The sequence below is a fragment of the Medicago truncatula genome, chromosome 3 (assembly GCF_003473485.1).
Source record: "Medicago truncatula cultivar Jemalong A17 chromosome 3, MtrunA17r5.0-ANR, whole genome shotgun sequence".
NCBI lineage: Eukaryota > Viridiplantae > Streptophyta > Magnoliopsida > Fabales > Fabaceae > Medicago > Medicago truncatula.
The window spans coordinates 27,489,585-27,506,040 of NC_053044.1; the positions used below are offsets into that span (position 1 = coordinate 27,489,585).

At 31.4% G+C, this 16,456-nt stretch overlaps 1 protein-coding gene and 1 pseudogene across 1 annotated transcript; both read left to right on the top strand.

Annotated features, from left to right (window-relative positions):
* Positions 1-4,545: 4,545 nt before the first annotated feature.
* LOC11443560 (BTB/POZ domain-containing protein At1g55760) lies at positions 4,546-7,619 on the top strand. Its single transcript, XM_003600384.4, has 4 exons — positions 4,546-5,009; positions 5,404-5,552; positions 5,926-6,044; positions 6,745-7,619. The coding sequence occupies exons 1-4, from the start codon at positions 4,891-4,893 to the stop codon at positions 7,348-7,350; spliced, it is 993 nt and encodes a 330-aa protein (XP_003600432.1). The 5' UTR covers positions 4,546-4,890; the 3' UTR covers positions 7,351-7,619.
* A 3,006-nt stretch (positions 7,620-10,625) lies between these two features.
* LOC11443177 (subtilisin-like protease SBT5.4) lies at positions 10,626-15,390 on the top strand (annotated as a pseudogene).
* Positions 15,391-16,456: the final 1,066 nt, after the last annotated feature.

The following is a 16,456-nucleotide window of genomic DNA, read 5'->3' on the forward strand; positions in this document are numbered from 1 at the left end:
AAGGTAGAAGAACATTGGTTAGGGCTAAGAGTCTCTAGTAGGATGAAATAAGAAGATTTGAACAATGTTTATTAGTGGATGTAGTCATCATCTTATGAATGGATTTTGTAGAATTGAGTTAGGATCTAAGATCTACGATGATATTAAATCTAAGATCTATTACGCTTTCTTTCTGCTATATTACCAAATATGTAAATGGACACCAAACTAATTATTTATAAATTTATAGATTATTTTTTAGAAGAATAAAAATGTGGATCAAGAATTATTGTATAAATAACACTAAAAAGTGGACCATTAAAACAAGCAATTCATCTACAGAAAATTAACTAAAAAAAACATTTAAAAGTGGATCATTAAAAACCATACACTACAAATTGTCAGCACATATCCTCCAGTCACCAGCCACATATTGTTTTTTTTTTAAGCTTAAGAAAAATAAGTTTGGACTTTTCATGGAAGTAAAAACCAATTGAGTCTCTAGAATTCAATCAATGTCAGCACCATACTTTGCATTGTCCTATCTTTCTAAAGTTAATGGAACATTGCTAAGAGAATTCAATTTTCTTCCATTTTTTATGTAGAGTAAAATGAGGAATCATATTAAATTGCATCAACTTGGATGTCAGGGAAATATAAGATAAGAATTTTGTTACTTAATCATACCGGTAAGTAAATTTATAAAATAAAATTTTGACCAAACAAATAAATTATAAAATAAAATATAAGGATAGTGAAATGTATTGAAGGTGTAGTGGATGTTATCTTAACACTCAAGCCGCTAATGAGTGTTTTGTTCATATCACTCTTAACTACTCATAATTATTTTTTTTGAAGAAAACTACTCATAATTATTATTTAGTTGAAAATGAGTGTTTTGTAAATGTATTTTAAAAGTTACAACCATTAATTATTTAATTGATTTTAAAAGTTAGCAACACCCATTTTCTTATAACAAGAACATGAGTATTATCTACTAATAATGATATTTATTGATTTGCTAGAAAAATCACTTGTAATGATGTAAGACTTATCATAGTTATAATGTACATTAAAAAAAAAAAATACTAATTTTTTTTAGAGGTAATAGTCATTTTACTCTCTGAATGTGAAACGAGTGGTCATAATAGTTCCTCAATGTATCAAAAATTTTAAATAGTTCATGATTGTACATTATATTAGTTAAAATGTCTTGTTAATATTATCATATTAGTTCATCAATATGCTTATTTATTGTCATATCAATCTCTATAAATACTTAGTTGTTGTCAATTCAATCTCTATATAAAAGGAGTTAATGTCAACATTAAGATATTATTTTAACATCAAAAACTATTTTAATTAACGAAATGAGAAATCAAAAATTATTTTAAAATTTTAATACATCAAGAGACTATTATAACTGCTAAAGTACCAAAATGAATATTGCCCTTTTCTTTTCATCTTGAATGTAGGACCGCTTGACTCAGCTTGACTTATTTATTGGACCAAATTGCAAAAGTAAATTGAATCGGACCGGCCTATATTTACCGGGAGCTATTTTCCCTACCCTGCAATGTTCTTTGCAAAATGATCCTCTAAAAAAATTGAGAAATGAAATTTGAACAATTATTTTTGACAACTTTCCATATCATACTAACATTAACTTCTTACTTTCTCAACCAACCAAAACACATTGTACCACCTTTTTCACAACCAACCAAAACATGACATGTGTTGATTGATGAGTGACTAGGGCTGAATTGAGAGAGAGAAAGAGAAAAAATGTCACATGTTGCATTTCTATGTGGAGGTACAACTACAAAGGATGTATGCCACCTAAGTATGTTTATGTATTATTGCTCGAAAAAAAAAGATTGATGGTCTATTCCGGTATTTTTTATAGTTGTTACATTCTTATTATTAGATTCTTATTAACGAGTGTTCTAAAAACACTCTTTAAAATTTTAATTTAAGAAACTACTTATTGAAAATATTTTAATTTTTAATTCATTAATTTAAAAAATGTACATAAAAAATTTACTATTTAAGTTATTAAACAATGTCTTAAAATACTTGTTAGAAGAATGTTAATATGTGCATTTAGAATACTTCTTAATATGCTAAAAATATGAATTTTGTATTGAAAATTGTGTTTCTAAGTTTTTAAAAAGTTAAAAGTGTTATTTTTAAGACATAATTACTACTTATAGATACTTTAATATTTATCCTTAAATCATAAGTTAGCATCACCCTTTTCTATTAAAATATAACAAAACAAAACAGGGCTATAAAAGAAAAGAAAAAAAGAAGATATTTAATTTTTACCCATATCTTTCCAGCAAGAAGACAAAAAATAGTGTTTTTTTTAGAAGCCATGCATCTCAAGTACATGAATTAGGATACTCTCTAGTGAAAAAACTTAAGAAAATAATGTGTTAGATCTAAATCTTAAAATATACAAGGAGCGAATTTTAAAAATTTAAAAGTAGATATCATAAGACTAATTAAAGGTTGAGATTAAAAAAAATGATAGAATTTTTTTAGTTGTGTTATTTGAAAATCTATATATGTGACAACTTTTGTGACAATTAAAATTTTACAAAGGAAATGAGGTATTGATACAAAAATCAAAACAATAAAGAGAGAAAGTAAGAAGGTAATCTGAGTATGATAGAGAAATTTGTCAAAAATGATTGTTCAAATATCATTTCTCATAGAAAAGAGTTAGGAAAAGAGTGTCTATGTATTTTATTTTATTTTTTTTCCGAAGGGAAGTAATAAGCCATCAATCATTCCCTCAAAAAATTAGATAAGCTATCAATCATGTTATCGTGCTCATTCGTGCATTAATACAAATTGCACACTTGTACAAACACTAGGGTGTACAACACTATGAGTATTTATGAGTCTCCCTAAAAAAAAGTATTTATGAGTCTAATACCCCATCAATAAGGTCAAGAGACACATTTGTTGCAAACCTCTTAAATCACATATTAATAAAAAAAAAAAAACACTGGAGAATGCTAATGAAATATCTTTGGGGCATTGCCTAAAGTGGTAAAATAAACAATTTTGCATGAAAAGTTGTGGAATTATTGTTAATACAAATACAATACTGGTTATCAAAACTCAGAAGTACACTTGTACAAATACAGCACTATGAGTATTTATGAATCCAAATTCCTTTCATAAGACCAGGCAACTCATTTATTGTGTAAACTTCTTAAACTAAAAAACGTTAACGAGTGTTTTCGGAACACTTTTTAAGATCATAAGTAATAAGTATTTATAAAATTGTTTATTTCATGCATTGAAAATCGAAGTATTTGACATTTTTAGAGAATAACTATTTATTCTAGAATTTTTAAAGAGTGTCTAGAGACATTCGTTAGCAAAACCCGTTGAAAAATATTGATCTAGTTACTTTCAAATCCCACTAAGTAATTGGAAAACATGCTAAACTAAACTGTATTGCATCAATATTACCCAAGTAGTGTTTAAAGTGAGTTTGAATATTTAGGTGAAGAATTGGGCATAAACCCACCAATGTCATTCTTGTCTTGATGCATAAAATCAACTACATATATACCATAGTTGTACTAGATTTAATGTTAAATAGGTCAACTTGCAAGTGAGTCACACCTCCACTTGCAACAGCAGCAGGAAAAAGGAATGGGTTTATGCTTCACAAAACTGATTTTTCAACCCATTTTGCAAATTGCAACTCTACTATTGGCAGAATGGAACCTAGCTACACACTACACAGTGATGCAGCATGCCATAGAGATAAAATATGAAGGGTGTTAAATCAGCACACACTATCAATATTATAAAATATTCATTAATATTATAAAATTATGATTAATTTATCCATCCATTAGTATTTGTAGGGACTAAAATAACATAGTAATTAAGTTGGAATTATTAGGTACAAATTTGAAACTAAATGAATAATGCTAATAACAAATTGATTGCATTTTGCAATTTCATAAATATTTTTGGATTAGGGGATTAAATTGAAACAATCAAACAAATTTAAAGACAAACTTGGATATTTAAATCACACACAAATAAAATATCACAAGATGAAGGTGACTACACGTTGGACACTTGTAGAGAATCAATAACATGATGAAGTTAGGAAATATCATTAACAAATCATATTTAGCCATTAATTAGGGTCTAAACCAAAGGATATTTCTTTCCCAACAAAAGAACAAAAGTAGTTTAGAAGAATTATTAGTCAAATTTACAAGAGAGAAAGAAGGAAGAGATACTTTGCTTGAAAGCACAAAAAATGAAATTGAATATTCTTTTCCCTTCCACCCAAATGACAGAACCATAGTTAGAGTCATAATGAATCTTCACAAAAACCAAACACGTACACCTTCTGTTCCCTATTGACACAAGCAATCTAATTCAAGAAACTTGTCAAAAACCAAACCAACCAATAGAATTCTATCATATGGCCCCATCACCATCCCATACCAATAAAAGTGCTCTCTATAAACCAACAAAACTAAATCACTCTCTCTCTCTCTCTCTCTAATCTCTCTTTCATAAAATTATTTCTTTTATCCAACAAAAAAAAAAAAAAGAGTAAAAGCAACCAACTTGATCATCTATGAGTAAAAGCAACTCCATAAGCATATTACAAAACAATCAAACCAAAGATTGAAAAAACATCATTTGTATCATTGTAATAAATAAGAAGAAAAGTATACTATAGTATAGTGATGAAGTGGTAGTGAACAAGAGAGAGAGAGAGAGAGAGAGAGATTCATATGAAGAGAAACGAGGATTGTGGAAGAAAGAGTCAACAACCTGGGAAAGCCGGGAGAGTTTTTGTTGGATGGTATATTGGATTGCATCCATGAAATCACAGTTGCACTTTCCTTTCCAAATAGAATGACTGATTCTCTTTACAAAGTTGATACAACTCCACGTCTTGCTCAATGGAGAATCGATAACTTGGCTTCTTGTACTTATCGCAAATCTGATCCTTTCAAGATTGGTATCTGGAATTGGTCTCTCTCTCCCTCTCTCTCTCTCTCTCTCTCTCTCTCTCTCTCTCTCTCTCTCTCTCTCTCTCTCTCTCTCTCTATATATATATATATATATATATATATATCATTTTTCATGCAGGACACTTACCTAGTACATGTTTTGTGATCAGACAAAATTACTATGATGACGCCGTGATTCTGACAAATTCACTGTAATTTAACATGTGCTAAAAAAAGTGGGGTTGTGTTGGTTGATTGATGAAAAATTGAGACAGCCCACATGGCTGAATAGATTTGAATATGTTGTAACATGTTTTGTATATTATAAAGTTTGGTTTTATGCAAGACAATTGGATTTGAGAGTGTGTGTGGCTTATTGTGTTATGTTGTTTTTTTTGTTGTGTGTGAAATGAAGGTATTTGTCTGTGGAGAAGCACAAGGTTGTGTTTGTTAAATTGTTTCCTGAAATATCCAATGTTACAAGAGATAATCCTCCAATTGCTTCTTTTATCATGCGTGTCGTTAGTTCTGCTCATGGAAATCGAAAAGCTCTCACACATCCAGGTAATCAAAATTCTTATTTTTGCAATTTTTGTTACTTCAATTTTTCTTGTGGATAGAGAACTATCAGATTTAATTTGTATACACTGTCAGTTTAAAAATGTTTTACACAATCAATTATAATAGTTAGATCGTTGGAAACGTGTTTGACGTTTATCATAATGTCATAGGCATGATTGGTTGTGATGGGCTGACTAATGCATGGAAAATTGGAAATTAAACTCAAAATTATCAGTCTTTGATTTTCTAACATGTAGTTTTTTATGTTGTAGGTTGCAATTTTTACTGTTTTCTCAATAATGTTTTGCTGTTGAGTTCATTATATTTTTTCAACAGTTTCTTGTGTTGATTAATTTCTTGTTTTGATATGATACAGAGATAAAAGACAAAGTGATCAAGAGCAATGAAGATTTTGTTTGGTCAATTGAGGTTCCACTGTCTGGAAAATTCATCATTGATGTTGATTTCCTTGATTTGAAGATTGCAGGCCCAGATGTATATGCTCAAGACTTATCTTTTATTATTATTGATTTTCTATTATATTCACTGCAAATGATAATCATTTAGATACAATTAGAATGTGACAGTATAGCTAAAATCAATTTTGGGGTAGTAATCCCCTTTTATAATCATGAGCATTTAATTAATTCCTTTGTTCATAATCACCAATGATGAATCAGAATGATTAGTGATATAATAGGTTATAGTACATCAAACAGGGGAGGTTTCATTATCTTGACAAGTATAGTAACACAGCTGTAAGCTCTCTCCATAGTCATCATGACTCTAAGATTTAAATCTCTGACATTGTTGATAAATTTTGTTTGGGCAGCAGTTCATTGGATTTTGATTGCCTGTAGTCGGAGTCCTGTGTATTCAGGACATCGACGGATGTTGGATCAAGATCAGACAATTCAGATTTTAAAAAATATCAAAATCAGCATGTTTTCTGCACAATTCAATCCTGATCCAACAATTATCAATGCTAAAAATTCAAGAACACAGAGATGTTGGCTGCATGCAACCAAAATCCGGTTCATTTCTACGGCGACCAATATTTAAGGGAATCATTATAAATTTAGTATATTACAATCACAACATCATATTGAATATCTGATTGAATTGGTGGATTACTTTGAGAGTATGTGATATTTCACCTTGTTTGAAATGTTAAATTTTCGATACATTATTATAGGGTGGAGAACCTTGCTCCATATGGGGTGGTGAAGGATTTACTCAGGAGAGATCGAACGCAAAAGCCCTAGGATCTCTTGGTAGAATGCTAAGAGAAGGCATTCACACAGACATCACCATTAATGCTTCTGATGGAAGTATAGGAGTTCATAGAGCTCTTCTAGCTGCCCGTTCACCTGTCTTCCAAAGCATGTTTTCACACGATCTTAAAGAGAAAGAGTTGTCAACCATAAACATCACAGACATGTCGATTGAAGTATGTCAGGCTTTTCTCAATTATCTTTACGGGATCATCAAAAATGAAGAATTTCTTACACATAGGCTAGCACTTCTGCATGCAGCGGACAAGTACGACATATCTGACTTGAGAGAGGCCATTCATGAGAGTCTTCTAGAAGATATTGATACGAAAAATGTACTTGAGAGGCTTCAAAATGCATCACTATATCGGTTGACGAAACTGAAGATGCATTGTATCCAGTATCTTGTTAAATTTGGTAAAATATTTGAAATTCGGGATGATTTCAATTTGTTCCTCCAAAATGCCGACAGGGATCTCATCGCTGAAGTCTTTGGGGAAGTTCTTGGTGCCTGGAAAGGATATTGAAGATCTTGCAACTTCAAAGGACAAGAAGGCTTGGTCTCATTTAATACGCACAAGAAATAGATTATTTTAATTTGTTGTGAAAGGATTTGCTTTGATGAACTTAATTCTTTTGCTGAATTGTATTTTTTTTTAAATGATTTCCTTGTACATATATATGTTATGCTTTTCAATATAAACCACAAGGTAGTATTGTTTACAAACAAAAAAAAAACATGTATAACTTGAACAAAAACAAGAATATATATTTGTGAATGCAAGTGATTTATGAATTTTGTATATACTTGATTGTTATATTTTATATTTCTTTGGTTAAGAGAATCTTACATTATAGGTTTTGTACATAGAAAAAGAACCCTTGTACTTGACCAAAAAAAAAAAAAGAACCCTTGTAGTTTCTTACATAGCAGTGCTTTACTTAGAAGTTAGAACAATCTGATATAATCTCAGATCCTATCTCTGCAATATTTATTTTTTTTTGAGCAATTATTTCTACAAATTAAGCATGTTAAAGTAAAATTATGCAAAAGGAATATAAAAGCAAGTTGAAACGTGTCTACCAAGTTACATCACTATGAAACCAATAAGTTTATTATAAAGAATTTGGTGCCCTATGCTGCAAAGACTTGTGTGCCTAAGGTTTTGATGAAGATGATTAAGCGAACCAAACTCAAATCAATGGTCGAGATCGACTAATGCATGTGACTTACGTGTTTTTTCTGCTGCAGCAGATCTGGATACTGTGTTTAAGATTGCAAAGGAACTAGAAGGGTGAATTGGCATGCCTGGGAAAACTAGTCAAAGCAAGAGTTTTTGGTTCTTATCATCAAATCAATTTATCATACTCTTTCATTTACCATAGATTGATGGATTAAAAATATAGTTAGGCCTAAAAAAGATTAGGTGTGGGAGCCTGGAAGTCAACCTCAGTAGGTAAGGAATGAATTTTCTCTCTTGAATAATTAGTAATTTCTATTATTTCATTATATATATTCATCATCACTTTCTATCAATTGTATCATTGGAAAAGCAAAAATTGAATTGAAGGAAATGATGAGAAGAAGACTTTTCCTTACTATATCAGATTAGTATCACACATAAAGTAGAAAGCAAATATCTCTTGATATCAAAGGCAAGAAAAATTATTCTATTGTCTACACATAATTAAACATGGTAACTTCAAACGTGGACCACAAAGTTTTGCTCACATAACATGTAACTAAAGGATAGCATCAAAACCAAAATTAACAAGCATGAAGCATGAAAACAAAACAAGTTGATGAACAATTCACCTTTAACAGAAAGAGTCTTGGAGAGGGTTATGTATACATGCCTTCAGCAGAAGTAGTTTGCTACAACTTGGAAGAGAAATAAACAGAAGGCATGTCTTCAACAGAAGTAGTCTTCAACAAGCAATTGCATTATGCTTTATGTGAGATATGCTCTGGCAAGAATATGGAATATTACTAGGATCTTCTGTTTGCTTTTGGTATTGTGTCATATGTGACACTTTTTAAATTATTATTGCTTGGTCTTTTCTAGTTTATAAGAACTTCTCAATTAAAATAAGTTTATGGTCCTTCACTTATATAAAAGTTCTTATAAGCTCACAGATGTATATAGAGAGATGTTAAATCACAAATTTTCTGCAAAATTGAGAATCAACTAAATTTAACATAGAAAAAAAAAATTAATGTTTTAAAATGAAAAGGGAAAATTATTCTTAATAAATGTTGCATAATGTTTTTTTGTGTGACAGGAATACTAAAAAAAAAAAAGCATTGTTATTTTTTTGCTTCAGGTCAAAAGGGAAGAGCAAAATCGAAAATTGTAAATGAACCTCTGTGACATATTAAATTGTATTTATTCATTCTTCAAAATCCCTTAAAAATCCTACAATTTTGTATGGATTTCACGATTTTTGTGCGATTTTACTAGGAGACCCAATCAAACAAGAACTTTTAGGAGGATATCAATGCTGGTACTTTGTTCTGCTTTTACTTTATTACTATGTAGAAACACAGTTATCAATTGGTACCAACTTGAAGAAATGTAGCTAACTATTTAGAACACTGGATCTTTCCTTGTGAATTTTCATTTCTGATATACAAGGAAACTCTCATTATTTATTGCGTTTGTTTGGCTGAATATGCAAGTAGGTATTATAGATGCTGGTTAGACAAAATGATTGAGTTGGCTTCTAATACTATGAATCTATAGGCCTTATTTATTTGGTATTTCTATGATATTATCTTACATTGTGAATTAGGAAGACAGGAGTATTTTACTCAATGATTTAGGAAACATACTTTTCTTTTCACATAGTTGGTATCAAAGGATTACTTCTAAAGGTACAGCGCGTGTCGCCGAAGAAAACTGGATCATTATCAGTAATCTTGCGAGCTCTCCAAAACTTCAAAACATGTTCCGTTCCTAAACGCGTGTATCACAGTTTTAGCTTCCAAATTACATACCAGACACAAATCATGATTTGTCATTGCTCAACGTTTTTAGTATTTTTTAGATTTGGTAATATAATTTTCTTAAGTTTTTTAAAATATCAACATTGATTTGATTCAGATTTCATGAGAAAATATTGTAGAAACCGAACCAAATCAAACCAATTATTTTTTATCGGTTCGGTTTAACTTTCTCACAAAAACCGAATCAAATCAACGTGTTACGCTTTTAAGTATTCCTCGTGCAGCACATGTGGAGATGCTTTAGCTCACAGTTTATATAATCCCACCATCCTATCACAAACAACAAAAATGGGTGGAACAATCTCATCCATCCATAGAAATTACAATCCATGTGACACCATTTAAGCCAACCATTTCCAGCCATATGTGTAGCAGCGCCTGCCCCCAACCAGTACCGGCTCCAATCAATCGCAGGATATAAATGACTTCCTGATTTGGGCTTGAGAGCAATGTGCAGTAGCTTCTTGATTTTGCAATAGGTTTGAGAAAATGGGCAGTTCATTCATTAGAATGAGAGAGACTATTTGTCAAAAATCTCAAGTCTTTTAGAATTGTCCATTTTCTCAGATCTATTACAAACACCGTTGAAGAACCGATTTTGTCTAAAATGGATATAAATGTAATGTTAACACAATTACAAAAGGTATGATCAACTCTTGGTTTGTTTATATGGTTCATAGGTTTTATAAACTTCATAAAATCTAATAAGTAATAACAACTATAATGAAGAAAAAAAAAATGCAAAATGCTAAGGTTGATACCTTTAATCTACTTCAATAGATATTCCCTTTGTCAAACATAGAGTTTAGATAACCTTCTAAAGTGCTTATTAATTATTATTTTCTCAAATATAAGTACTTATGCTGAAAACTTGTATAAATTTTATACTGTAGATAGTGACAAAAGAGGGCTCATAGCAGATGAAATAACAAAGCTTGGTAAAGTAAATGTTGTCTCTACGTAGGTTTGATTGATTATGTCATATCAAGGTTGCTTTCAGACTGAAAACGAAGCTATGGAAATTAAGCATCGTTGATGACTTCACTTATTACTTCAATTAAGAGAAAGTGAATAATATTATGAGTTTAATCTCCACACATAACTTTGTGTAGCATAATGAGTTTCTCTATTTTCCACCTTATCTCATTCTTTCTTCTTTGGTCTTTCTTGCAACAATCTTCCCATGCCATCAAAAAGGTAAGCTCAATTTTTCCATTTAGTTTCGGTCGTGAGGTAAACAAAGTCTGATCGATGATTGTTCAAGTCAAAATTCTAACTTGAGTTCTCCGAACAATTCCCCTAGACAATATGTAGCTAATCTTGTCATACTTTTCTTTTGTATTTCAAAATTATATGGTTTGTAAAATTAAATTATTTGTTGCAGTCTTATATTGTGTACATAGGATCACATTCTCATGGGCCAAACCCTTCAGCAAGTGATCTCCAATCTGCTACAGACTCCCATTACAATTTACTAGGCTCACACTTGGGAAGGTATATTCTATAGAATATTTCAATAAAATTTTATTAAATTTTATTATAAGAGATATTAAATTAATTCTCTCTATATATTATTATCACCTTCAAAGCCATGAGAAGGCTAAGGAAGCAATATTTTACTCATACAATAAACACATCAATGGTTTTGCTGCTGTACTTGAAGTAGAAGAAGCAGCAAAAATTGCAAGTAAGTGAATAATCTCCCAAATATTCTTATGCATGAGATATGATGTTAATTATTTTTTATGGGTGCAGAACATCCAAATGTAGTGTCTGTGTTTGAGAACAAAGGGCATGAATTGCAAACCACAAGATCATGGGAATTTCTTGGGCTAGAGAACAATTATGGAGTGGTTCCCAAAGACTCCATATGGGAGAAGGGAAGATATGGTGAGGGTACAATCATTGCTAACATTGATTCAGGTCAGTTTGTTATATATCCCATCACATTCAAAAATCAATTTTCTATAATGACTTTATTTACCAACAATGATATTCACACACCATTTTTCATTAATTACTTTTACAACACTCTTTTTAAACAATAATAAAATTAAGATAATAAAAAAAAATTGTTAGTTTTAAACAATAACAACACTCATATTGATATGTGTGTCACCTTTGTTTTGTTTATTGCAAGTTATTGGTTAATTATGATAGTATAAGTTGGAAATTGTTAGTTTTGTTCTTGAATAGGTGTTTCGCCTGAATCTAAAAGTTTTAGTGATGATGGAATGGGTCCTGTCCCATCAAGGTGGCGTGGGATCTGCCAACTTGACAATTTTCACTGCAATAGGTTTGTCCTTGATTCTCATATATTGAATAGGCGTTGAATCAAGATCGGACCATACATATTTAATGGTTGGAGTTTTATTTTATTTTTTAAAATAAAAAATATGTTTGAATCTGCACTGTCCAATCTTAATCTAATGGTCAACAACGTGATTAATGTGGGATTTTGGGGACTATGGAGTATCTGACATTATTTTTACAAGTCTCTAAATAGAATTGAATCTTTGTAACTTCTTCAAACTACAAGACTGCACTCTTACAACTAAAACTACACTTGTCATGTACTATGTACAAGTAAACTGCACCTATTTACTTCAACAAAATTTGTCACCTAAAATAATGTTCAACAAAATTACACAGGAAATTGATAGGAGCAAGATTCTACAGCCAAGGTTATGAATCAAAATTTGGAAGACTGAACCAATCCCTTTACAACGCGCGAGACGTATTAGGCCATGGCACACCAACTTTATCAGTCGCCGGAGGCAATTTTGTTTCAGGAGCAAATGTTTTCGGCTTAGCCAATGGTACTGCTAAAGGTGGATCACCAAGATCACATGTTGCAGCCTACAAAGTGTGTTGGCTTGGTACAATTTAGATTGAATGCACTGATGCAGATATCATGCAAGCTTTTGAGGATGCTATAAGTGATGGTGTAGATATCATTTCATGTTCTTTAGGACAAACTAGTCCTAAAGAATTTTTTGAAGATGGAATTTCTATAGGGGCTTTTCATGCAATTGAAAATGGTGTAATAGTAGTTGCTGGTGGAGGTAATTCAGGACCAAAATTTGGAACTGTTACTAATGTGGCGCCTTGGTTGTTCAGTGTTGCTGCTAGCACAATTGATAGAAACTTTGTTAGTTATCTTCAACTTGGTGACAAGCACATAATAATGGTATTATTTTTCGCTTTTTCTTCTCCCTACTTTTCAGTTTAGGCCTATTGTTTATGTGTAATAAGTTAAGAGTGTAATGCAAACAATGTTTTAAAAACTGGACTGAACCGGTTGTACTCAAATCGACTGGTTCGCCAGTTGTAGTATAGTCTTATTGAATCAGGTCAAACAGCAGCTGGCTCAACTGGTTTTCATTCTTTTTATGTTTTTTATTTTACTTGTTTAATACTTTTTTATTTTTCATCTATCTCAACTATGGTTAAACTAATTAAACCATAATTGAGAGGTATCTGATTAAATCTCCTATCCAGTTTTTGAAACATTCGCTTCAAGTTGCATTTAATTTTGTACATAAATGTCATTGTTTTTTGCCAGGGAACTAGTCTTTCTACAGGTTTACCAAATGAGAAGTTCTACTCTTTGGTCAGTTCTGTAGATGCTAAAGTTGGTAATGCAACAATCGAAGATGCGTAAGTTCATCAAATATTAATACAAGGACAAACTTAGATGCAATACTACAAGTGTTTTTCTTAGTATTTCCTTCAAATAATGCAATTTTTTAAAAGTAGCGTTGTTCTTAGTATTTCATAGTTGTTGGTGACAGTATGAACAATGTCTATAACACTGCATCTAAATTTTGTCAATGTAGTTATTTTTGTGTCGTCTAGTTTGTATTTATTATTATTTCTTGATATACAAGTCACTTTGTCTATGATCTATGGCAGTAAAATCTGTAAGGTCGGAAGTCTTGATCCTAACAAGGTCAAGGGAAAAATCTTGTTCTGCCTCCTAAGGGAGCTAGATGGATTAGTTTATGCGGAGGAGGAAGCTATTTCAGGTGGATCAATAGGACTTGTTTTGGGAAACGATAAGCAACGTGGTAACGACATCATGGCGTATGCTCATTTGTTGCCAACTTCACATATCAATTACACAGATGGTGAATATGTTCATTCCTACATCAAAGCCACCAAGTAATTTAACTTTCTCTTACACTTAGATTCTGGCATGTTTGGATTGGCTTATTTGAGCTTATGCCGTGTCCATAAACATTCAACTTATTGCATATATGAAAAAAAGTTTGACTTGATTTTAACTTTTGCTATAGAAATAGTTTATACATAAGCACTTGTATGATAAACGCTTATGATGTATGCGCTTAATTATGATGTTAATCCTAACAGGACCCCCATGGCATACATGACTAAGGCAAAAACTGAAGTGGGAGTAAAACCAGCTCCAGTAATAGCATCACTCTCATCTAGGGGACCTAATCCCATCCAACCAATAATCCTCAAGGTCCACTCTTTGTTTCACAAACTATGGCATTAGTGCATTCAATTACTCCTTAATGTGTCATTATCATACTAAAGATCATTTTTGTTTCGATTTTCAGCCTGATATTACTGCACCAGGTGTGGACATTCTTTATGCTTACATAGGAGCCATAAGTCCAACTGGTCTAGCATCAGATAATCAATGGATTCCATATAATATAGGGTCAGGAACTTCTATATCATGCCCTCATGTTTCTGCCATTGTTGCTCTTCTCAAAACAATTTATCCTAATTGGAGTCCTGCAGCTTTTAAATCTGCTATCATGACTACAAGTAAATTAATAAAATTACATAACTTTGCTAAACATAGCACAAATTAAGAAACTGTCCCAAAAGATATGCTACATTTGACAAGTGCATGAGAGATAGAGAATCTTTATCAATTTGTCTTTCCTAACTTGCCAATATTTATTTATGCACTTACAGCAACAATACAAGGCAATAATCACAGACCAATCAAAGATCAATCTAAGGAAGATGCAACTCCATTTGGTTATGGAGCAGGACACATACAACCAGAACTTGCTATGGACCCTGGACTTGTCTATGATCTAAACATTGTAGATTACTTGAACTTCCTTTGTGCACATGGTTACAACCAAACACAAATGAAAATGTTTTCTAGAAAGCCCTACATTTGTCCAAAGTCTTACAACATGTTAGATTTTAACTATCCTTCAATCACAGTGCCTAATCTAGGGAAACACTTCGTACAAGAAGTTACTCGTACAGTTACAAATGTTGGCTCACCTGGTACATATCGTGTGCAAGTCAACGAACCTCATGGGATTTTTGTATTGATTAAGCCAAGATCCTTAACATTTAATGAAGTTGGTGAAAAGAAAACATTCAAGATTATTTTTAAGGTAACAAAACCAACATCATCAGGTTATGTGTTTGGTCACTTGCTGTGGTCTGATGGTAGACACAAAGTTATGAGTCCTCTTGTAGTCAAGCATAACTAGAGAAACATCGATCCTCAAAACACAGTTTTTAATGTATATTGTGTGTAGCATAATAGATCGTCATATGATGCACATATATTGGTGTTTTTTTTTTTTATAAACAAAAGAGATTATATTAAATCAACAAATCAGCGTTACACAGATAGGCCAAATCCTCAAGGATCTCTCGATCCATATTGAATTGCGCTTAATAAAAGTGTATTGGCTAATTCATGAGCTACCCTATTCCCTGATCGTAAACAAAAAAGTACAACTATAAAAACACCTCTTCATCTTCCTAATGCTTCTCACAAAACTCCCTGAATGCCTAAGTGAAAGTGAAATGTTCATCTTCCTATGCTTCTCACAAAACTCCCAAAAGGCCTAAGTGAAAGTGAAGTGGCGTTCTTGTTCTTTGCCATAACGGCCATAACGGCACGAGTTTTTCTTCATTCGAGATGTTAGAAGGTGCAGAATCAATAGGTGCCGGAGCTGCTACAAATGCTACAAATCCACCTTTGATTTTTGGAATTTTTATGTAAAAAAAGATGATGATGGGAAGAAAAAAGAACTGAATCATTATCTGAAATTAAATTTTAAGATGCATAGTGTAATTTTGCCTAAAAAAATTAACGAACTCTCAAGTTATTCACACTTTTATATGTTTTATTTGCACTCAAATTTCTAGTAAAAAACAAAACATGTCTCAAATTTTATTAAGAGAATAGTTTTGATACTTTGTAAACCAATCAACATTTATATGACTTTTAAATGAATATTTTCAAAATTAAATGTATTTAGTAATCCAATCATTGTGATTGTCACGTAAGATCAAAAATACTTACATTGTCGGTGCAAATTGAACACGTTTATTTATAATACTAATACTAATAATTTACATTAACCTAAAACTTTTTTAACACATGCATATAAGTAACCTGCTCTATAGAGAGGTACTCACATCAATAACGAGAGTTGAATTCATGATCATGTGAGTGAGTCAACTATATCATTCCGTCATTATTATAAGCAAAAATCACTATTTTAAATTTATTGATTAAATGATATATATAATCTATAATAAAAAAAAAAAAACATATGTGTCATTAATATTATGAATCTATAATGTAAATTTTTGTTTATAAGTGACGAACA

Bases quoted from the DNA above. Each gene is read 5' to 3' on its own strand.
- LOC11443560 (XM_003600384.4), top strand. From the start codon at position 4,891: ATGACTGATTCTCTTTACAAAGTTGATACAACTCCACGTCTTGCTCAA. The intron at 5,010-5,403 runs GTCTCTCTCTCC...TGTGAAATGAAG, and splicing joins AAGATTGGTATCTGGAATTG to GTATTTGTCTGTGGAGAAGC. The intron at 5,553-5,925 runs GTAATCAAAATT...GATATGATACAG, and splicing joins AAAAGCTCTCACACATCCAG to AGATAAAAGACAAAGTGATC.